Source organism: Pseudorca crassidens, chromosome 10 (genome assembly GCF_039906515.1).
Source record: "Pseudorca crassidens isolate mPseCra1 chromosome 10, mPseCra1.hap1, whole genome shotgun sequence".
Taxonomy (NCBI): Eukaryota; Metazoa; Chordata; class Mammalia; order Artiodactyla; family Delphinidae; genus Pseudorca; species Pseudorca crassidens.
The window spans coordinates 82,076,095-82,092,881 of NC_090305.1; the positions used below are offsets into that span (position 1 = coordinate 82,076,095).

General features: G+C 44.0%; 1 protein-coding gene across 7 annotated transcripts in view; it reads right to left on the reverse strand.

Moving 5' to 3' along the window:
- The window catches only part of ADAMTS9 (ADAM metallopeptidase with thrombospondin type 1 motif 9), a 224,177-nt gene that overhangs the window by 51,490 nt on the left and 155,900 nt on the right, over nucleotides 1–16,787 (reverse strand). For 4 of the 7 annotated variants that reach the window (XR_010947101.1, XR_010947102.1, XR_010947103.1 and 1 more), the window contains 4 exons: nucleotides 15,940–16,044; nucleotides 5,764–5,858; nucleotides 2,140–3,839; nucleotides 1,915–1,973 (listed from right to left, as the gene is read on the reverse strand). Coding sequence is in view for 1 of the 7 variants with exons in the window: in XM_067755092.1 (XP_067611193.1) it covers nucleotides 5,769–5,858; nucleotides 15,940–16,044 (195 nt within the window). In the remaining 6 variants the exon portion in view is untranslated. The remainder of the gene's footprint in view (nucleotides 1–1,914; nucleotides 1,974–2,139; nucleotides 3,840–5,763; nucleotides 5,859–15,939; nucleotides 16,045–16,787) is intronic. The other 3 variants (XR_010947099.1, XR_010947100.1, XM_067755092.1) reach the window with 2 other exon arrangements.

Here is a 16,787-nt window from a genome sequence, read left to right on the forward strand (position 1 = left end):
ACTACTGAAAACTATCCACGCCTAAGCGAACCTGTGCAGTTCAAGTTTGTGTTGTTCAAGGATCAACGGTACACTGCTGCATCCCTAGTGCCTAGAACAATGCCTGGAAATTAGTAGATGTGCAACAAATAGTATTTGGATAAACAGTGAATAGAACACAAAGACAATATTTAATCTGTACGGTGCTATAAAGAATGAACAGAATCTAACAGATTATATCTGTGCATTCACCCATCCAAACATTCATCTTTCTACCACCCTGGTTGTATTTTCAGGCAAACGAAACCTCATCTCTGAATTCTGATCAGTGCCTTCTCTCCCACAGGCCACCCCGAATCTACCCACTGTCAGCTCCTGTTAAGTTTACCACCTCTATCACTCTATAATTTTCTACCATTACAATGGTCACATCTCCAGCCCAGATCCTATTATCTCTTGCTTACTTTATGATAATTGCTTCCAAACCATTCCCTCTTGTCAGTGTAGTTGAACCTGTTGCGGAGACTTCTAATTGCTTCTCGTAAGTCTATTTCGTCTTCCGGGAACAGATCCCTCATTTTATTTAGTTTGGCAATATATTCTGAGAAATAACCCTAATTCTCCACTGCTTCTGCGGCCTAGGTGTAAGACAGGACTCAATTCTGGCTGAGCAGATACAAGTGGAATTTGTTGGGTGAGGTTTCTGGAAAACCTCTTTCACAGAGTAGAAAGCTGGGACGAGGCTACTTTTTACCCTTTCCCCCACTCCTTTATTTATTTATTTTTTATTTATTTATTTTTTTTGTGGTACGCGGGCCCCTCACCGCTGCGGCCTCTCCCGCCGCAGAGCACAGGCTCCAGACGCGCAGGCCCAGTGGCCATGGCTCACGGGCCCAGCCGCCCCGCGGCATGTGGGATCTTCCCGGACCGGGGCACGAACCCGTGTCCCCTGCATCAGCAGGTGGACTCTCAACCACTGCGCCACCAGGGAAGCCCCCACTCCTTTATTTTTGTTGCCTAGAATTTGGGTGTGATAGCTGGAGCTCTAGCAGCCATATGGAAATAGGGAGGACTGAGGAGAGAAGGAGATAAAGAAACGATGTCCCTGAGGAGTTTGTGGAGCTGCCATACCAGCCCTGGATCGCCTATCTCCAGGCTTCTTGAATATAATAGTGAAATACACTTTTTAACGTGTAAGCCATTGCAGTCAGGTCTCTGTAATTATCAGCTGAACGCAATTCCTAACTGATACAGAACCCATGGCTTTCACGCTGTCGGCTTAAACGTGCGGATGCGTATTTTGAGTGCAGCTATAGAAAACACAATCCCGCACGGTAGACAGGAGGCATTTCAATAGCCTCATTTTACACATCTTTATCCTACTACGGTTCAGGATGCTACAGTTACTAGATGTCAGAGAAAGGACTAGAACCCAAGTCTCAGATGGAGCTGAGGGGTGACAAGGAACTATGGAACTATGGTGTGAGCTATGGGATTTGGAGATTTTATACTTGCACACATGCATGTGCATGCAACCACATACACACACATGGAATCTCCTGTGGATATGTGTTGCTTTTGCCTGTCTCCATACCATCTACCCTTTTCTGGTAACACAACCCTTCTCTGCTGGGACAGCTGGTCTTTCAACTGAAGTTGTTGGTGATCACGTGCCTCTAGGTGGGCACATAATCCCAGCCGTCTTGACAATGTGATTGGTCCAGAAGTAGTCATGTAACCCAATCAGAGCCAAAGTTCTTTCTGAGACTGTCACTTATTCACTGTATGTGACCTTGGGCCCATGTGTATCTTGAAGGCTCTGTCTCCTTATACAAAAAATGATGGCAAGTCTATTACCTGCTCCACTTGGTGGTTCTAAGAATGAGCTAAAACAATTTAGTAAAGGGCCCCGGCATATGGTGGATATTCACTTACTATTAGCTGTTCATTAGATTTCTTTGGAAAGCTCTCAATTCCCAGGACACCGTCAGTCTCTAGAATAGAAACTACTGTTACATAATATTAACAATTAAGCCCCCAAACCCCACTTAAATCTCCTCTTCTGTTTGCTCACTTGTTCCCCATCACACAAACAAGAGGTTTCTGTCTCTAAGTTTCAGAATAACCACTTCAACTGATTTAAGTGATGAAAAGAAAAACCTTGGGGACAGTCCCCATTCTTTATCTGTCTCCAGAATGACAAACACAATCAATGGGATTAAGAAAGTCTGCATTTCTTCTCAGTCCGGAAATCTTAAAAACTAGAGATATGTTCATTCCAATTTGAATCAAGAGTCCAGAAACCATGTGAAACACAAATGTTTGGATGTGGTCATGGTATTTATTCATAGTATATTTTCACACTGTATTAATAATGGAGGATAACACTTATTCATATATTGATATAACTTCCTGGAGCACTCTGGAGTTTGTTTGGCTTTGGGGAATGCTGCCAGGTTTCCCCTAATCTCTTTGGTTTTTGGAAATGGGAGGGCTCCTCAAATCGAGTGTCTGACATGGGCCGTGACCTTTCTTCAATCAGGCTGGAAGGGCAGAAAGACCACGGCTTTGGCACTTCCATTTTGGAAAGGAGAAAAACACAGGACTTCCAAAGATGAATGGAATCCAAAGATTAATGGGCAATGAGAAAGACTCAGGCATCTTGTACTCCACAGTTCATTTCTTCTCATAAATGCCACCAATTACTGCAGCAGCCATGGACACTGGCAGGGTTTCAGGCTCAGGGCTCAAAGGCGTCAAGTCACCAGCTAATATTTTCATACAAAAGTCAATCCTGATGACTAAGAATCCGGTTCTGAGTTTCTCCAGGTGTGCTGAGGTGTCGAAGGTCACCCCCACCCCGTGCATCCTCTGTCGCAATTGTTAACACAGACACCATTTCAGAATCTTGGCAAAACGCTGAGCGGCTCTCATTTGCTTAATGTCACTCTGTAATGAAGCTGCTTGGGGGACCCTCCATTTAACCACAGAGAGACCAAGGCACCATGAACTGAAGTAAAGTATTGATAAGAATAACAACAACTAGAACAAAGTCCAACTCTCTTCCCAAAAAGGCATGTCCAAAAACAGGGGTAAACAGTTGGTCTTATTTTTTCCAAGTGATTCTGTCCACTGGAAGTTGTCCTTTAGCTTCTCCCTTTTATTAAAAGCGTTTACATTTCTGAGTCTGATGATCACTTAAATACATACAACATTAGCACCAAGGCAGCCACTTTCTTCCCAGAGATGACGTGAAACTGAATAGATATTTAACATAATTAATAGCTGGTACAAACTGTGACATCACTGAATTACTGATTGGCTAATGATACGTTCCTAGAAAGGCCAAAAATGTCCTCATACGATTCTTGTAGCACCTTGATGGCGGCTAGGTTGTTTTTTTAAAAAAAATTACGGTTTTAAAAAAGTAACAATAAAACATTTACAGATAGAAAGTAAACAATAGTGTACCGTGATAAGGAAGGATCACTTTTGTCAAAGTACTACATATAATGTAGAGTACGTAAAATGCAGCGGTCTGACTGCAGGGGACAAAATAACGTGAAAGGCAGTCATAAAAGAATCATTTTACGTACAAAAATATTACATCACAATAAATAATTTCAAACATAAATATTAAACTTTACATCATAAGGATATTCCACATTTATATACACACACATACGTACATGCGTATATATGTGTGTATATACGTATATATATATGCATATGTACACACACACACAGGCATACAAGTCCTCACACACAAACACGCTCACACACATACACCCAAATTTTAAGGTGGAGGTATTTCATCACTATCCTTCATCCATCCCATAACGGCTTCCTCTTCAGAGCACCTGAAAACAAATGAACCAACCAGGAAATGTAAATCTTCTGTCTCAAATGACGTAAGTCAAGAGAAGGTAAACCATAAATTTGTACATAGAGAACTTGAAAATAACACTTACTATTTTCTCTGGATTTAAAAAATAACACTTGCTACAAGAAACATGGAAATTCCAGGGGTGTATAGAGAATAAAATAAAAACCATTAGCCTGTGATTCCCCCAACCTGAGATAACGTTCTTCAAATACTGCTGTATTTCCTTCTAGCCTTTTTTATACATGCACGTAAATGTTATGTATCTGTGCTCACTCAAATGTTACTGTACATAAAATACATATAAAATTTACTTTATTGGATATAAAATATATAAAATACATATTGAATGGGAATCTCTAATGGATACCTGCTGACTCTGCCTGTCTCTCTCCCCTCTTTTCTGATAAACTCCTTCTGGTTCTTTGGCAACCATCCCTCTTCCAGATGAAGCTGTCAGTCAGTCACCCAACTCTAGGTGGGTATATGATCCTAGTCTCCTGGACATTGTGATTGGTTTGGAAATGGCCACGTGACAAATCAGAGCCAGAGTTCTTGTGCAGAACAGATGCCAGAGATGAGCATTTACTTGGAGCCGTGAGCTGTAAAGATGATGTAAGCCTAGAACTGCCAGGGACCATGGTGTGGAGGAGATGATCTGCCTGAGAATGAAGCCACTTAAGAAGCAAGCATTGTTGATGGATGGAGAAAGAAAGAGTCCTGATGACTCTGAGCGTCTAGATCCAGCCATGCCTGAAGTCAGACTGCCGCTTGGACATCTCAGTTACTTAAGACAGTAAGTTTCTTTTTCTTTCTCTCTTTTTTTTTTCCCCCGTGGCCTCCTGAAGTGGAAATAATCCTAATGTGAGATCATAAGGTTGAATATGGATTTTTAATTAAACACTGACACTGATACGCAAGTGTCAACTAGGTATTCCTTTGCCAGGATCCTGAAGAGCCTAACGGGGTAATGGGCTGCTGGAAGCTTGAGGGAAGTTGTAGGAGGGTCGCCTGAGTTGGCTGAGCCCTTGTACGTAAAAGGCACTGGGATGAGAAAAAGAGTGATCAGTTCAGTCCTCTGCCCAGCAGAGGGACAACCTGCTGGCATACTATAGTTATACCAGGAATTGTCAAACTTTAACAGGCACGACTCTCCTGCGGATCTGTTAGAGTGCAGATGCTGACTCTGTAGGTCTAGAAGGAGGCCTGAGATTTTGCACTCCTAGTAAGTCCCCACGCGATGCGGATCACGCCGGTCCTTGGATCCCACTGTGAGTTACAAGTGTGCGGAAGAGTACATTAACTGAGAGGCTCTGGGGTAGGACACTCCTGGGTTATTGCCAAGGGAATCCATCTGACCTTAAGCCAGCTACTTAACTGCTGTGGATCTCAGCTTCCATCTGTAAAATGAGGATAACAGCCCCAGACTGTGGCTTTGTGGTGAGGATTCACTGAAATAATGCCTGCCCGGCGCTCAGCACGGTGCCTGACACACAGTCAGGGCTTCATGAACGTCATTTATGTTACACTTGGAACACGCCTTGGCAGTATTTCCCAAAGGGTGATCTGTGAGTTACCTGCATCAGAATTCCCTGCGTTAAAAATACAGGTTCTTGGATCCACCAGAGACTTAATGAAGCAGGACTTCTAGAGATGGAGCCCAGTAAGCAGCACTTTTAATAAGCACTACAGAGGAATCTGGTACAGGACGTCTAGGGACTGCATGTCCAAGAATGGAGCACAGACGGCCTCAGGCACATGAGGATAGATGAGCAGGAGAGACAAAGGTCAAATAGCACTGAGTCAGCTTCACCTGCCTAGGGGCCAACGACCCGCCCACATCTGCTAATCATTAGGCTACAGAAAGAATGAGACAGAGTCAGGGACAGACAGACACTTACCGTGACTATAAAACTCGAACCTCCAGGCCAGTGCCAGAGGATGGAGCACATTTTCCACAGTAACCACCGCATTTCCCTACGACCCGGGTACCATCCTGCAAAAAGATGCATCATCTTAGTTCACCTGCTTGGCTCATAGGTTTCCAGGGCTTGCACTGGCTTTTAGGGAAATCATTCCTGTACACACAGTAGGTAGCACTTCTGAATAGAAGTGGGGCCCAACATCCTCACCATGGTCTAAAGTAGGGGCTGATGAATGATGGCCTGTGGGCCCCTGTTTTTGTATGGCCCACATCTTCGCAGATTACGTCCTCTCGGAGAATGAGAAAACACTAGGGCAGAAAAACTGAAGTGTAATTTACCTGTACTTCTTCTACACAGACCATTCATGGAGACTAATTCTTTGATCACTTCAAACTCAGCATGGTCTCCTCAAATAAACAACTGAAAAGTCTCAGTAAAATCTACCTACTGATCGAGAACCAAAGGAAACCACTCAAAAGCACTGCTTTGCTTTTTTTAAAAAATAACTTTATTTTTATTTACTTATTTTTGGCTGTGTTGGGTCTTTGTTGCTGTGCGTGGGCTTTCTCTAGTTGTGGCGAGCTGGGGCTACTCTTCGTTGCGGTGCGTGGGCTTCTCACTGCGGTGGCTTCTCTTGTTGCAGAGCACGGGCTCTAGGCCCATGGGCTTTAGTAGTTGTGGCACGCGGGCTCAGTAGTTGTGGCTCATGGGCTCTAGAGCGCAGGCTCAGTAGTTGTGGCATACGGGCTTAGTTGCTCAGTGGCGTGTGGGATCTTCCCAGACCAGGGCTCGAACCCACGTCCCCTGGGCAGGCGGATTCTTAACCACTGTGCCACCAGGGAAGTTCTTTGCTTTTTAACTGATTATTGATGTAGCTCCCAATGTTAAGAACAGCATTTATATTTTATAGTTAAGAAGCAAACCGAGAATACTACTTCTTGATACGTGGAAATGATATAAAATTCAAATTTCAGGGTCCATAAAATTTTATTGGAACACAGCCACGTTCATTCATTTCCCTCATGTCTGTGGCTGCTTTCAAGTTACTACAGCAGGAGTGAGTGGTCAGGATGGCCCTTGCAGTCTCACACTGCTACCCTGCACACACGTCACAGTGACACAGTGTAACGTGATAGCGTTTTGAGTGCCATGAGTGTTGCTATATCATAATATTTCCTTTCGTTTCTTTTATTACCAGTATATGTCAAAACAAGAAAAGACGACAAAAGTAGACTTTACTACTGCACTTTATTATTTTAAGATTTTTTTTTTGATGTGGACCATTTTTTAAAGTCTTTATTGAATTTGTTACAACATTGCTTCCATTTTATGTTTTGTTTTTTTTGGCCATGAGGCATGTGGGTTCTTACCTCCCCGACCAGGGATCGAACCCGCACCGCCTGCGTTGGAAGCTGAAGTCTTAACCACTGGACTGCCAGGGAAGTCCTGACTATTGCACTTTTAAGGTACAGTAGCATGTGGATTATTCTGTTGTCACATTTAGATGGCAAAGCATTGTGCTCATCATGCAATGGCACTGCAGCTGTGCTAAAAGAATACAAGATACCAACATCACCACATGCAGCATGTGTCACAATATTCCCAACTCACAGGAGAGCAACGGTCAAGAATTTAGAAAACTTAGAACAGAGTATCTCACCATAGTGTAATTCTTCACAAAAATAAAAAATCAAAATGAGTAAGAATAAAAGATGAAAATGTGTAAGTTTCCAAATGGCTCATTTGTTAGCAAAACAAATAAATGTTTTCTTTGAGTTAATGATATCTTGTTTAATTGTAATTGCTGAAGAAATGTGTCCACAGAAAAGCAACTTGTTTAAGACTGTTATCCTTTGGGTAAGACCAGTTGCTCAACAATTTAATGACATTTGGGAGCCGCATCAATAATCAATTAAAAAACAAAGCGAATAATTGGAGTGGTTTCCTTTGGCTTTTGGTGAGTAGATAGATTTTACTGATACTCTTCAGTTGTTTATTTGAGGAGACCATGCTGAGTTTGAAGTGATCAAAGAATTAGTCTCCATGAATGGTCTGTGTGGAAGTATTTCAAAGAGGTTGAGAAAACACTAGCACAGAAAAACTGAAGTGTAATCTGCTAAGATGCGTTCACAACTAATCATGGTAAGAAATATGTGCGGAGCGGGAAAAGCTTTAGTTGGACCGATTTACAAAGCTTGTGAAAATGTAAGATGTTTAAAGCCTGTGATTATTCATTGTGGAAAATACGTGGACCTACCTGGTGTTACAGAACCGGTGGTGTTAATAATGAACTTCTTTTTCTATCATAAACTTAACCTGCATCAGTTTTGGAAATTTGGGGTCAGGACCAGAAGCTGAATACCCTGACTTATCCTAACACACAGCAGATTGATGACTCAGCAGTGGTAGTTTTACTGTGATTTTGAGCTCAGGGCTGGGATTAAAAATGTTCTGAACAAGAAGAACTGTTCTCAATCACTGTCATTGAACACTTAATGGCTTTGGACATTATCTTTTGCTACTGACTTGATAATGTTTCTTAATGAATGGGAGCTAAAATTACAAGGCAAAAACTGCACTTATAGGCAAAAGTTATACTGTGGTAAAGTCATTTCAATAACTAACATTGTTTGAATCATAAATCACGTTAAGGCAGGTTGCACACTTCCCACTCTGTCAAATGTTAAAACAAGAAGCTTTATCGCTATTCCACGTACATTTATAGTGGATATATTTTCTGAGCATGAAATACAGTTCCAGCAGTATCTTTGGACTTGGACGTAAGCGCAAAGGAAATTTTCATATTTCAAAATCCATCTAATGAGGTAATTGAGGGGCTTCCATCTCACCTTCAATTACAAGTGATTCATCTGTAATGTAATGACATGCTGAAAGGCAGATATCAAGTGAAAAATCTAATAGAATTCTACCAACACCTGCCAAGGCATGAATATGGTCAATTAAAATGATATGGTTGTGGACAATATTAGTATTTGGCAATACCTATCCCTGCAAAATGACATTTATAAAGATGAAGTACAGAAGATCTCATTTCAGATCCGCATTAACAAATAAACATTTAGAATCAATTTTGACAGCAGAGAACACTAATTAAGCAAAATGTTGTCCTCTCTCAATATTTCATACTTTTCCTTGGTAGATCTGGATAACAAAAATTTATACTCAATTATTATTACACTTTGAATTGAATCACTAAAATTTTTATGTCAATTTGTTCTTGCTCTTGTCATATAAATACATATATAATATCAATATGTATGCCAGCATATTGGCTGGCAAAGTCTAAAATATTTACTAGCTGGTCCTTTACAGAAAAAGGTTGCTGAACCCTGGTCTCCAGCCTTGTACGGGCTGACCCTGCCTGCCTGTCTGGATTTGTCTTGTCCCATCTTTTCTCTCTACTCCCGCTCCTCCGCATTTCTTTGGGTTGTTCTTCTAACACGCCTCTTATAACACAGGGCCTTTGCACATGCTACTCCTCTCACTGGAACTCTCTCCCCTCGCCCTCTCTGTGTGCACTGGACCACCCAACTTTTGCCCAGTATATTCTTCAGAACCCAGCCCAGAGGGCACTTCCCCTGAGAAACCTTTCTGACGCAGTTACCTGCTGCACAGCACCCTATAACATGGGGTAGTTCTCTCTTTATGTCTGTCTTCCCCCTAGAATGTAAGCCCCATGATGGCACGGCCGGTGCCTTGTTAAAATCCGAGTGTTTCCAGAAGCTAGCTGTGTGTGGCTCATGACGGTTCTAATACACATCTGGTGAATGAGTGAAAGAAGGTGGCTGAACAGGTACACTCTTCTTGGTGAACTGCAATTCAGATGGCCCTGCTAATCAGTCCCCTCAATGCTTCCCCGTGCTATGAAAAGCTCCTTGCTTCATTGTGGCACCATACCCCAGTCTGAAAATTACCATGTCATGTGAGCCACCCCCTACCCCTGACTGCTGAACAAGGTCTGGCATCTAAGGTGTTTTACATTTTCCTCTACTGGGACTAACAGTGGTGTGAACCATACTTGTGCATGCATTTCAGGATATCTTTGGGCTATATTTGATTCATATGGTCAAACTATGAAAGTCTCTTGAAAACAATGGATACTCTCACTTAAAAAAAAAAGGAAAAAGAAGAAACTTTCCCATTTTGCAGAAAAAAAAACCAAACAGAAAAAATAGTTCTACTCTTTTAAAAATTTGCATGTTTTTGATTACGAGTGAGGTTAAGTTGGGAGATCGATTTCTATCACCCTACTTGGTCTTGGTTTTAGGGACCCCTGTTAGTTTTGGAGCTAGTCTGATATTACCAACTAGATTTGATGCCAGAACAACTGGTTTTCTAGCCAGGAACTTTTCCCCTAAGCTGAAGTGTACATCTGGTGGCCCTAAGGATGCTGACATAGTAGGAATGTCTTTTGTCTCATCAAAGCTTATTTTTTACCCAAACTCTTCCTGCTCTGGCAGCAGAGATCAGATTGCCTCAGGCTTGTATCATGTCTTTAATAACCTCTTTAGGGCTTCCCTGGTGGCGCAGTGGTTGAGAGTCCGTTTGCCGATGCAGGGGACACGGGTTCGTGCCCTGGTCCGGGAAGATCCCACATGCCGCGGAGCAGCTGGGCCCGTGAGCCATGGCCGCTGAGCCTGCACGTCCGGAGTCTGTGCTCCGCAACGGGGGAGGCCACAACGGTGAGAGGCCCGCGTACCGCAAAAAAACAACAAAAAAAACCCTCTTTAAACCTCCGTTTCCTGGTGCATCTGTAAAATGGGGATAATATGAGTCTCCCCTTATAGGTTTGCTGCAAATGAAAGGAAGCATACAAAGTGCTCAGCATAGCAGTTGGCCTAATGTAGTACTCTGTAAGTATTAGCGATCATTGTCATAAAGGTGTTTTTTATGTGTGGATTACCATCATAGCCTGTTCATGGAGGTGAGGAGCAGCCTGAGTAAGGACAAAATCGCTGATACTAGCTCTGCAATGTTCATGTTATTGCATTAACTAGGACTCAATTTGATTTAGGTAAAGCCTGAACTAAAACTTACTTCTATTACAGAATAAAAAAAATGTACTGAGAAAATGAATAGCAAATACATGATTGTCATGGAAACAGTGCCTATTTCAGAGAAAAACGGTATGTTTTCCAGCACTTTTGAAGCACCCGCTCCCATACAATGAAACACTAATTGGAAAGCATTTTTATTTCTTCATTAAAGCAAGCCCTCTAGAAATCTCTTTTCTATAAATATTTTGTTAGTAGAGTTTGAGCTATTACATATAATTAAAATGAATGACCTCTGTTCCATTAAGAACAGTTTATAGGGCTTCCCCGGTGGCACAGTGGCTAAGAATCTGCCTGCCAATGCAGGGGACACGGGTTCGAGCCCTGGCCCGGGAAGGTCCCACATGCCGCGTAGCAACTAAGCCCATGCACCACAACTACTGAGACCGCGTGCCACAGCTACTGAGCCCGCGTGCCACAGCTACTGAAGCCTGCGTGCCTAAAGTCCGTGCTCCACAACAAGAGAAGCCACCGCAATGAGAAGCCCGCGCACCGCAACGAAGAGTAGCCCCTGCTCGCCGCAACTAGAGAAAAGCCCACGCGCAGCAACAAAGACCCAACACGGCCAAAAATAAATAAATAAATTTACTAAAAAAAAAGGAATAGTTTATAGTTCATACTTTTCACTCCTTTCTCTGCTTTTTGCAGTCAATGTGACCAAGGTAGGTTGACTCATGTAATTTAGCAAAGCCAACACATCTTTGATTGAAATGCGCTTATCTGCATTTCTTTGGAGTATGCTGGGGATGAAACTGCCCATAAAACACAGTATTTTTTTTCCCGACTATAGTCCGAATCACACTTATATATATGAATATATGTATAAACATCTAATCTTCTATCGGTTTGTACAGAATAAAATGTACACATCTATAAAAGGTAGTTTCACTCTACTTGTCTGTAATATGATTTTCATACTTGGTGGATAATTGGGTTTTCACAAATGAATTGTGGGTTAGGAGGCAGCTTATGGAGGACTGATACTATGCTTGCTATGTGCGTGCACACACACAGGTATTTATCACGTGACCTTAACTCCACCGGTTGCAAATGAAGTAAAAGATTAAAAGACAGGAACTGAGTCCATCTCCCCCACGGTCATGCAACTTTCATTAATTTTTAATTTCAAAGCAATTCTTCCATTTACAGCTCTTCCCCTAGAATAAGGAATGACCGTTGGGCCCCAAGGCCAGGTACCTCAGAAACACAGGTCCCCAGCCCTCTGTGGACCCTGCCCATCCCCCAGGTACCCGAAGCAGCACAGAGCCCTGAGGGTACCTCTCCCATCCTGCCTAAATGAACCTCCCTTCACTGTGCTTGGCTCTGAAGGCCACTCTGGAACTTCCTCCTGGACAGAAGGCCAGACAACAGCTCTGAGAAGGGGCATCTTTCTGGGGGTGGGGGGATCGTCCGGATGGGGCCTGAGGACCCTTTCACATCCTGAGCACATTCATGAGTTGAGGATGCACAGAATATCACTGGCAAAGGAGCTCAGAACGCCAACCTGTGCTCTCCAATCTCACAACCGGGCCAAGCCCCCCTTTCTGTCTGGCTGCCCCTCACACACAAGCAGAGTAGAAACTCGGTATCCCTAAGTCGAGCCGGTAGAGCTGAAGCATCTGTCTAGCGGTCCATCCCTGGGTCCAGGGGGCGTCCCACATGCCTTACTCCCAGGTGAGGCAGGGTCCACATGGACAAAATCCACGTGGTGCAGTGGGGGCCAGCCAGGTCCAGGCTCAGCCTCTGCTCAGGCTGCAGTCCCTTGTCCTTCCATTGCTAGCAAGCCTGCTTCCTTCATCACCTTGATCAATCCTGCAACCTTAAGGCAAGCCTCAGGCCCATGAAAATGTTGTAACATTAACAGCTAATACTTACTGTGCCCCTGCTGCCTGCCCAGTGACATGTAAACAGCTTTATCTCCCTATTTCATTTATGCTCCGCAAGAACCCAACTGGGTAAGGACCACCAGGGTCCCCATTTTATGCGTGAAGAAACGGAGACCCCTGAGAAGTTAAATAACTTGCCCAAGGTGGCAAGGCTGGTAACAGCACATCCAGCGATCTGACTTAAGGGTCTGGGGCTTAACCTCTGTACACTGCAGCCTCTGTAGGCTTTGATTTCAGTACCCTTCCAAGAATCTGATGAGAAAGCTGGAGGAACGGGATTGAATGCATATACACTGCCCAATACATAGGGGCTGTTTCAATAGCAAAAATCATTATTCTTATACACACACAGGCAGCCAAGAATGAACCTTGACACTGGGTCTTGTTTTTACCAGATTTGTAACTGCTGGTGAGACCACGTCCCTGCCCTGCACGTGGTTCTGGTAATTCAGTTCTACCCTGAATGACTAGAGTTTTCCTTTAGTTTCGCTTGGGGAAAACATTTTATCGCCAAGCAGGTTTGGAAAATGGAGGGTTTCGTTGTGTTTTTCTCTCTGTAGCTCCCAGCAGAAAAGTGAAGGGAAGTGAGAGTGATGATGTGCTGGGTGAATCAAATCAGGGCTATTTGGAGAAGGGCTTAGGACTGGCCAGGATCTGCGTGCCGTAGAGGACACCAGCCTCGGTCCCTCAGAAGCAAGACGGTGCTCAGTCATGGTGGGAGCGGGACATTACACAGTTTTCTAGAGTGTGTTCCATGGACCACTGGTAATTCAGGGAAATTAAAAGGTATAACTTTGAAAAGAAGGCTCTGCGGTTGGTTTAACTTAGGTCAGTGATTCCTAAAATGTGATCCCAGACCAGGGCATCGGCATCACCTGGAAAACTGTTGAAAGTGTACATTTCAGGCCCCTCCCCAGGCTGGCTGTGTTTTAGCAAGTCCTGGCCCAAGTTTGAGAACGAATGATTTAGGGAAATGCTGGTTTGAATAAAACCACACAGGTTTCCCTCCTGTACACTTTATTCCACCCTAAAATACACACATGCTTACTGCGACTCTTCAAGAAGGAAAAAAAATATACAATTTTTCCAAGTGTCTTTGCCTGCGGGAGCCTATTTTCCTGGAGTATCCCTAGGGGATGCTGCTCTGTGGACCGCATAGCAGGTCAGGCACACGAAGCATCATTTCTCGGGGCTGCTAGGAGCTAGAGATTGCTCAGTGCTGGCTCCTGGGGATTCATAAGGAGTGTTCGACAGACCCTTGAGATTAATTTTGAGCTCAGGCTCTCTGAGCTGTCATGGAACACCAAGATTTAAAAAAAAAAAAAAGTGCTGACAGGCAATTATGAAACCAATTCCCTTCAACACAGGCGTAATCCCCCCAAAGCTGGGGAAACAGCCAGCCCGTCTTGGCAGGGCAGTAATCTTTGTATCCACAAGGTGGCGCTCCCGGCTATAATTATATTGTTAGGTTCTGGATGAAAACTGCAATAATGACACTAACAAACAGAATTGAAACTTAGATTACAGTTTACACAGATGGCTTTCTATACAATCATGCTTTAAGTCTGACCACGTTTCGGTCAATTAATTTTTTTGTTTGTTTCTCTCAGTCACTGAAACATAATACATAGTAGGAGCAGGGAAGAACTTAATTTCAGGAGTGTAAAGCACACATCCTAAAGCACGTGTGTTGTCTCTCAGCTCTCTTTATTCCTTTCAGTACGAGAAAAAAATTTTAATGATTAATTTATAAGCAAGCGATATGGTCATTTAGTTAATCAGATTTGAAGGAGCTGATTGGCTTAGATAGAGAAAAGAGGGAGTGAGAGAGATTTTTCTGTTTGTTTTTTTTCCCCCAAAGACACAAATTTAACACTGGAAGCTAAAAGAAGGGATCAGGAACCTCTGAGATTTCCCCCGGACATCATAATTGATGTTCCTTCCCCTCCTTGGTGGAAGCAGCTTGACTGAGCTGTTTCCTTATGTTCCGATTTTGATAGGGTTTAGAAAATAAAAATACCAGACACCCAGTCAGATGTGAATTTCAGATAAACAACACATACTGTTTTTTTAGAATAAGTATGTCCCATGCAATGTTTCAGACATGATTAAAGTAAAAAAAAAAAAAATCTTGCTTGTTTATGTGAAATTCAGATTTAACGGGGCATCCTATATTTTGTCTGGCAACCTCACCTTGGAATAACACCACACTTTCCAGTCCTCTTCTTTTTCCTCCCTTACTCACTTTCCTGAGACCGGGAGGCAGAGCTCACAGCTGAGGCAGGACTGGGGCCACAGGCCACACCCCGTAAGTTTTACATTTGCCTGCAGGTCAGGCTCCTTCCCCACATCATGGCAACTTCTAGGCTGCAAAGGGCAGTGCTTTCTGCCCCCGCTTATGCATTAGAGTCACCTGGGGAATTTCAAATTCCCCAGAGATTCCCCTTCAGTGACTCTGGGTAGGGCCCGGGCACATGCATTTTAAACCTTCCCAAGTGATTCTTATATACACCCACGCTGAGAAACAGTACGCAGATCAGAGCGCCGCAAGCTGTACTGAGCTCAGGAGCCATCTGGGGCCTTGTTCAGCTACAGGTCCTGCTCAGAAGCTCTGGGGCCCCAGAAACTGCGTTGTCAACAAGCTCCCAGGCAATGTGGGTGCTCTGGGGGGGATCGATCCCACCTTGAGCAGCAAGACTTTAGAGCCTGAAAAGCTGACTTGGAGAGCCTGTGTTTCTCTTAATTCTCCAGAAACCCTCCTCATGAACTACCCCTTCTTCCAGCCCTGTTTGTATTTCAATTCTTCTAAAACAGACTGACATCACTGTCCCTAAGCTCATGTAGGTGAATTGCATGTTGGCTCATTAACTGCAAGGTGTCTGAGCCACACACTCCCTTAGAGGCTGCTGGCTACTTTCAGCTTCCTAGTTAGGCATCCTCCTAATTGCTCCAATGGTTCACAGGTTCACATCTCCAGGAAGAATTCACCAGAAGGGAAGCAAGACTCTCTGCTCCACGCACCTGTACACGCTTCAACCTTCGATTTATGTCCTAAATTTTCTTGCTGACACGTTGTAAAATGGTTTGAGGAAGTGGGAAAGCACACCCGTTACTTTTAGCACCGCCGCCTCACAGGGAGGGAGGAAGGAAGAGAAAACAAAACCCAGCCCCCAACCCATTAGTAACCTTACCGGCGACTTCTTAATGTCAGAGACGGCATAATTCCCTTGGGAGATCCATCTGGCAGATTCAGTTAGAGACAGGCCGGTTCCGTAAAGGTTGATGCTAAAACGACCCTGGAATAAATGGCCAACGAGAAAGATTTTTAGTCCACGTGACTTCCCAAGCAAAGGCCACAGAATAAAAGGGAACTTGGAGAAAGATATTAATTAATTATGATAACTACTAATAATTGAGGGTTCTTTTGGGCGGGGGGAGAGTGGAGTTGTGAACGAGGCACTTTACATGCATCATCTCATCCATCCTCGCAAGAGCTCTCAGAAGGGGATTTTCTTTACAGAGGGGGACAGCGAGGCCCGGCGCAGGTGATTAACTTCTCCAGGAGACACTGAGAACCCAACTCACATTTTCCTGACTTCAAAGTCCTCGCTCTCAACTACCGCTATTCTGCGTCCCTAACTCAGCAATCCTGATGTTGCTTACAATTATCAGATTCCTTCAGGAACAAAATGCCACAGTGTAATTTTTCTAACAAGATCTCGCTGCCAAAGCTTCCTTGGGTTTCAGCTCCCCGCGGCGCTGAGCACGCCGAGTCCTAAGCACAGCGGGGCGGGACTTCAAAGCAGAGGCGCGTTCTCTGGAGTTGCCAGCAGAGGGCGCGCGCGGCCTGCTCTGGACCGCAGGGGACCCGCCACCGCCACCAGGCCCAGGGAACCTAGACCTCCCAGCCCCGCTCTGGGATTCCTTTCCAAACGTGGCCTCGGGTGTTTGCCTTTTTATTTCCAAGGAGACGCTGCAGCAGAGAATCTCTCTTGCTTTCTCCACTTGTCTCTGTGTCTTTCTCTCGCAAAAATGACTC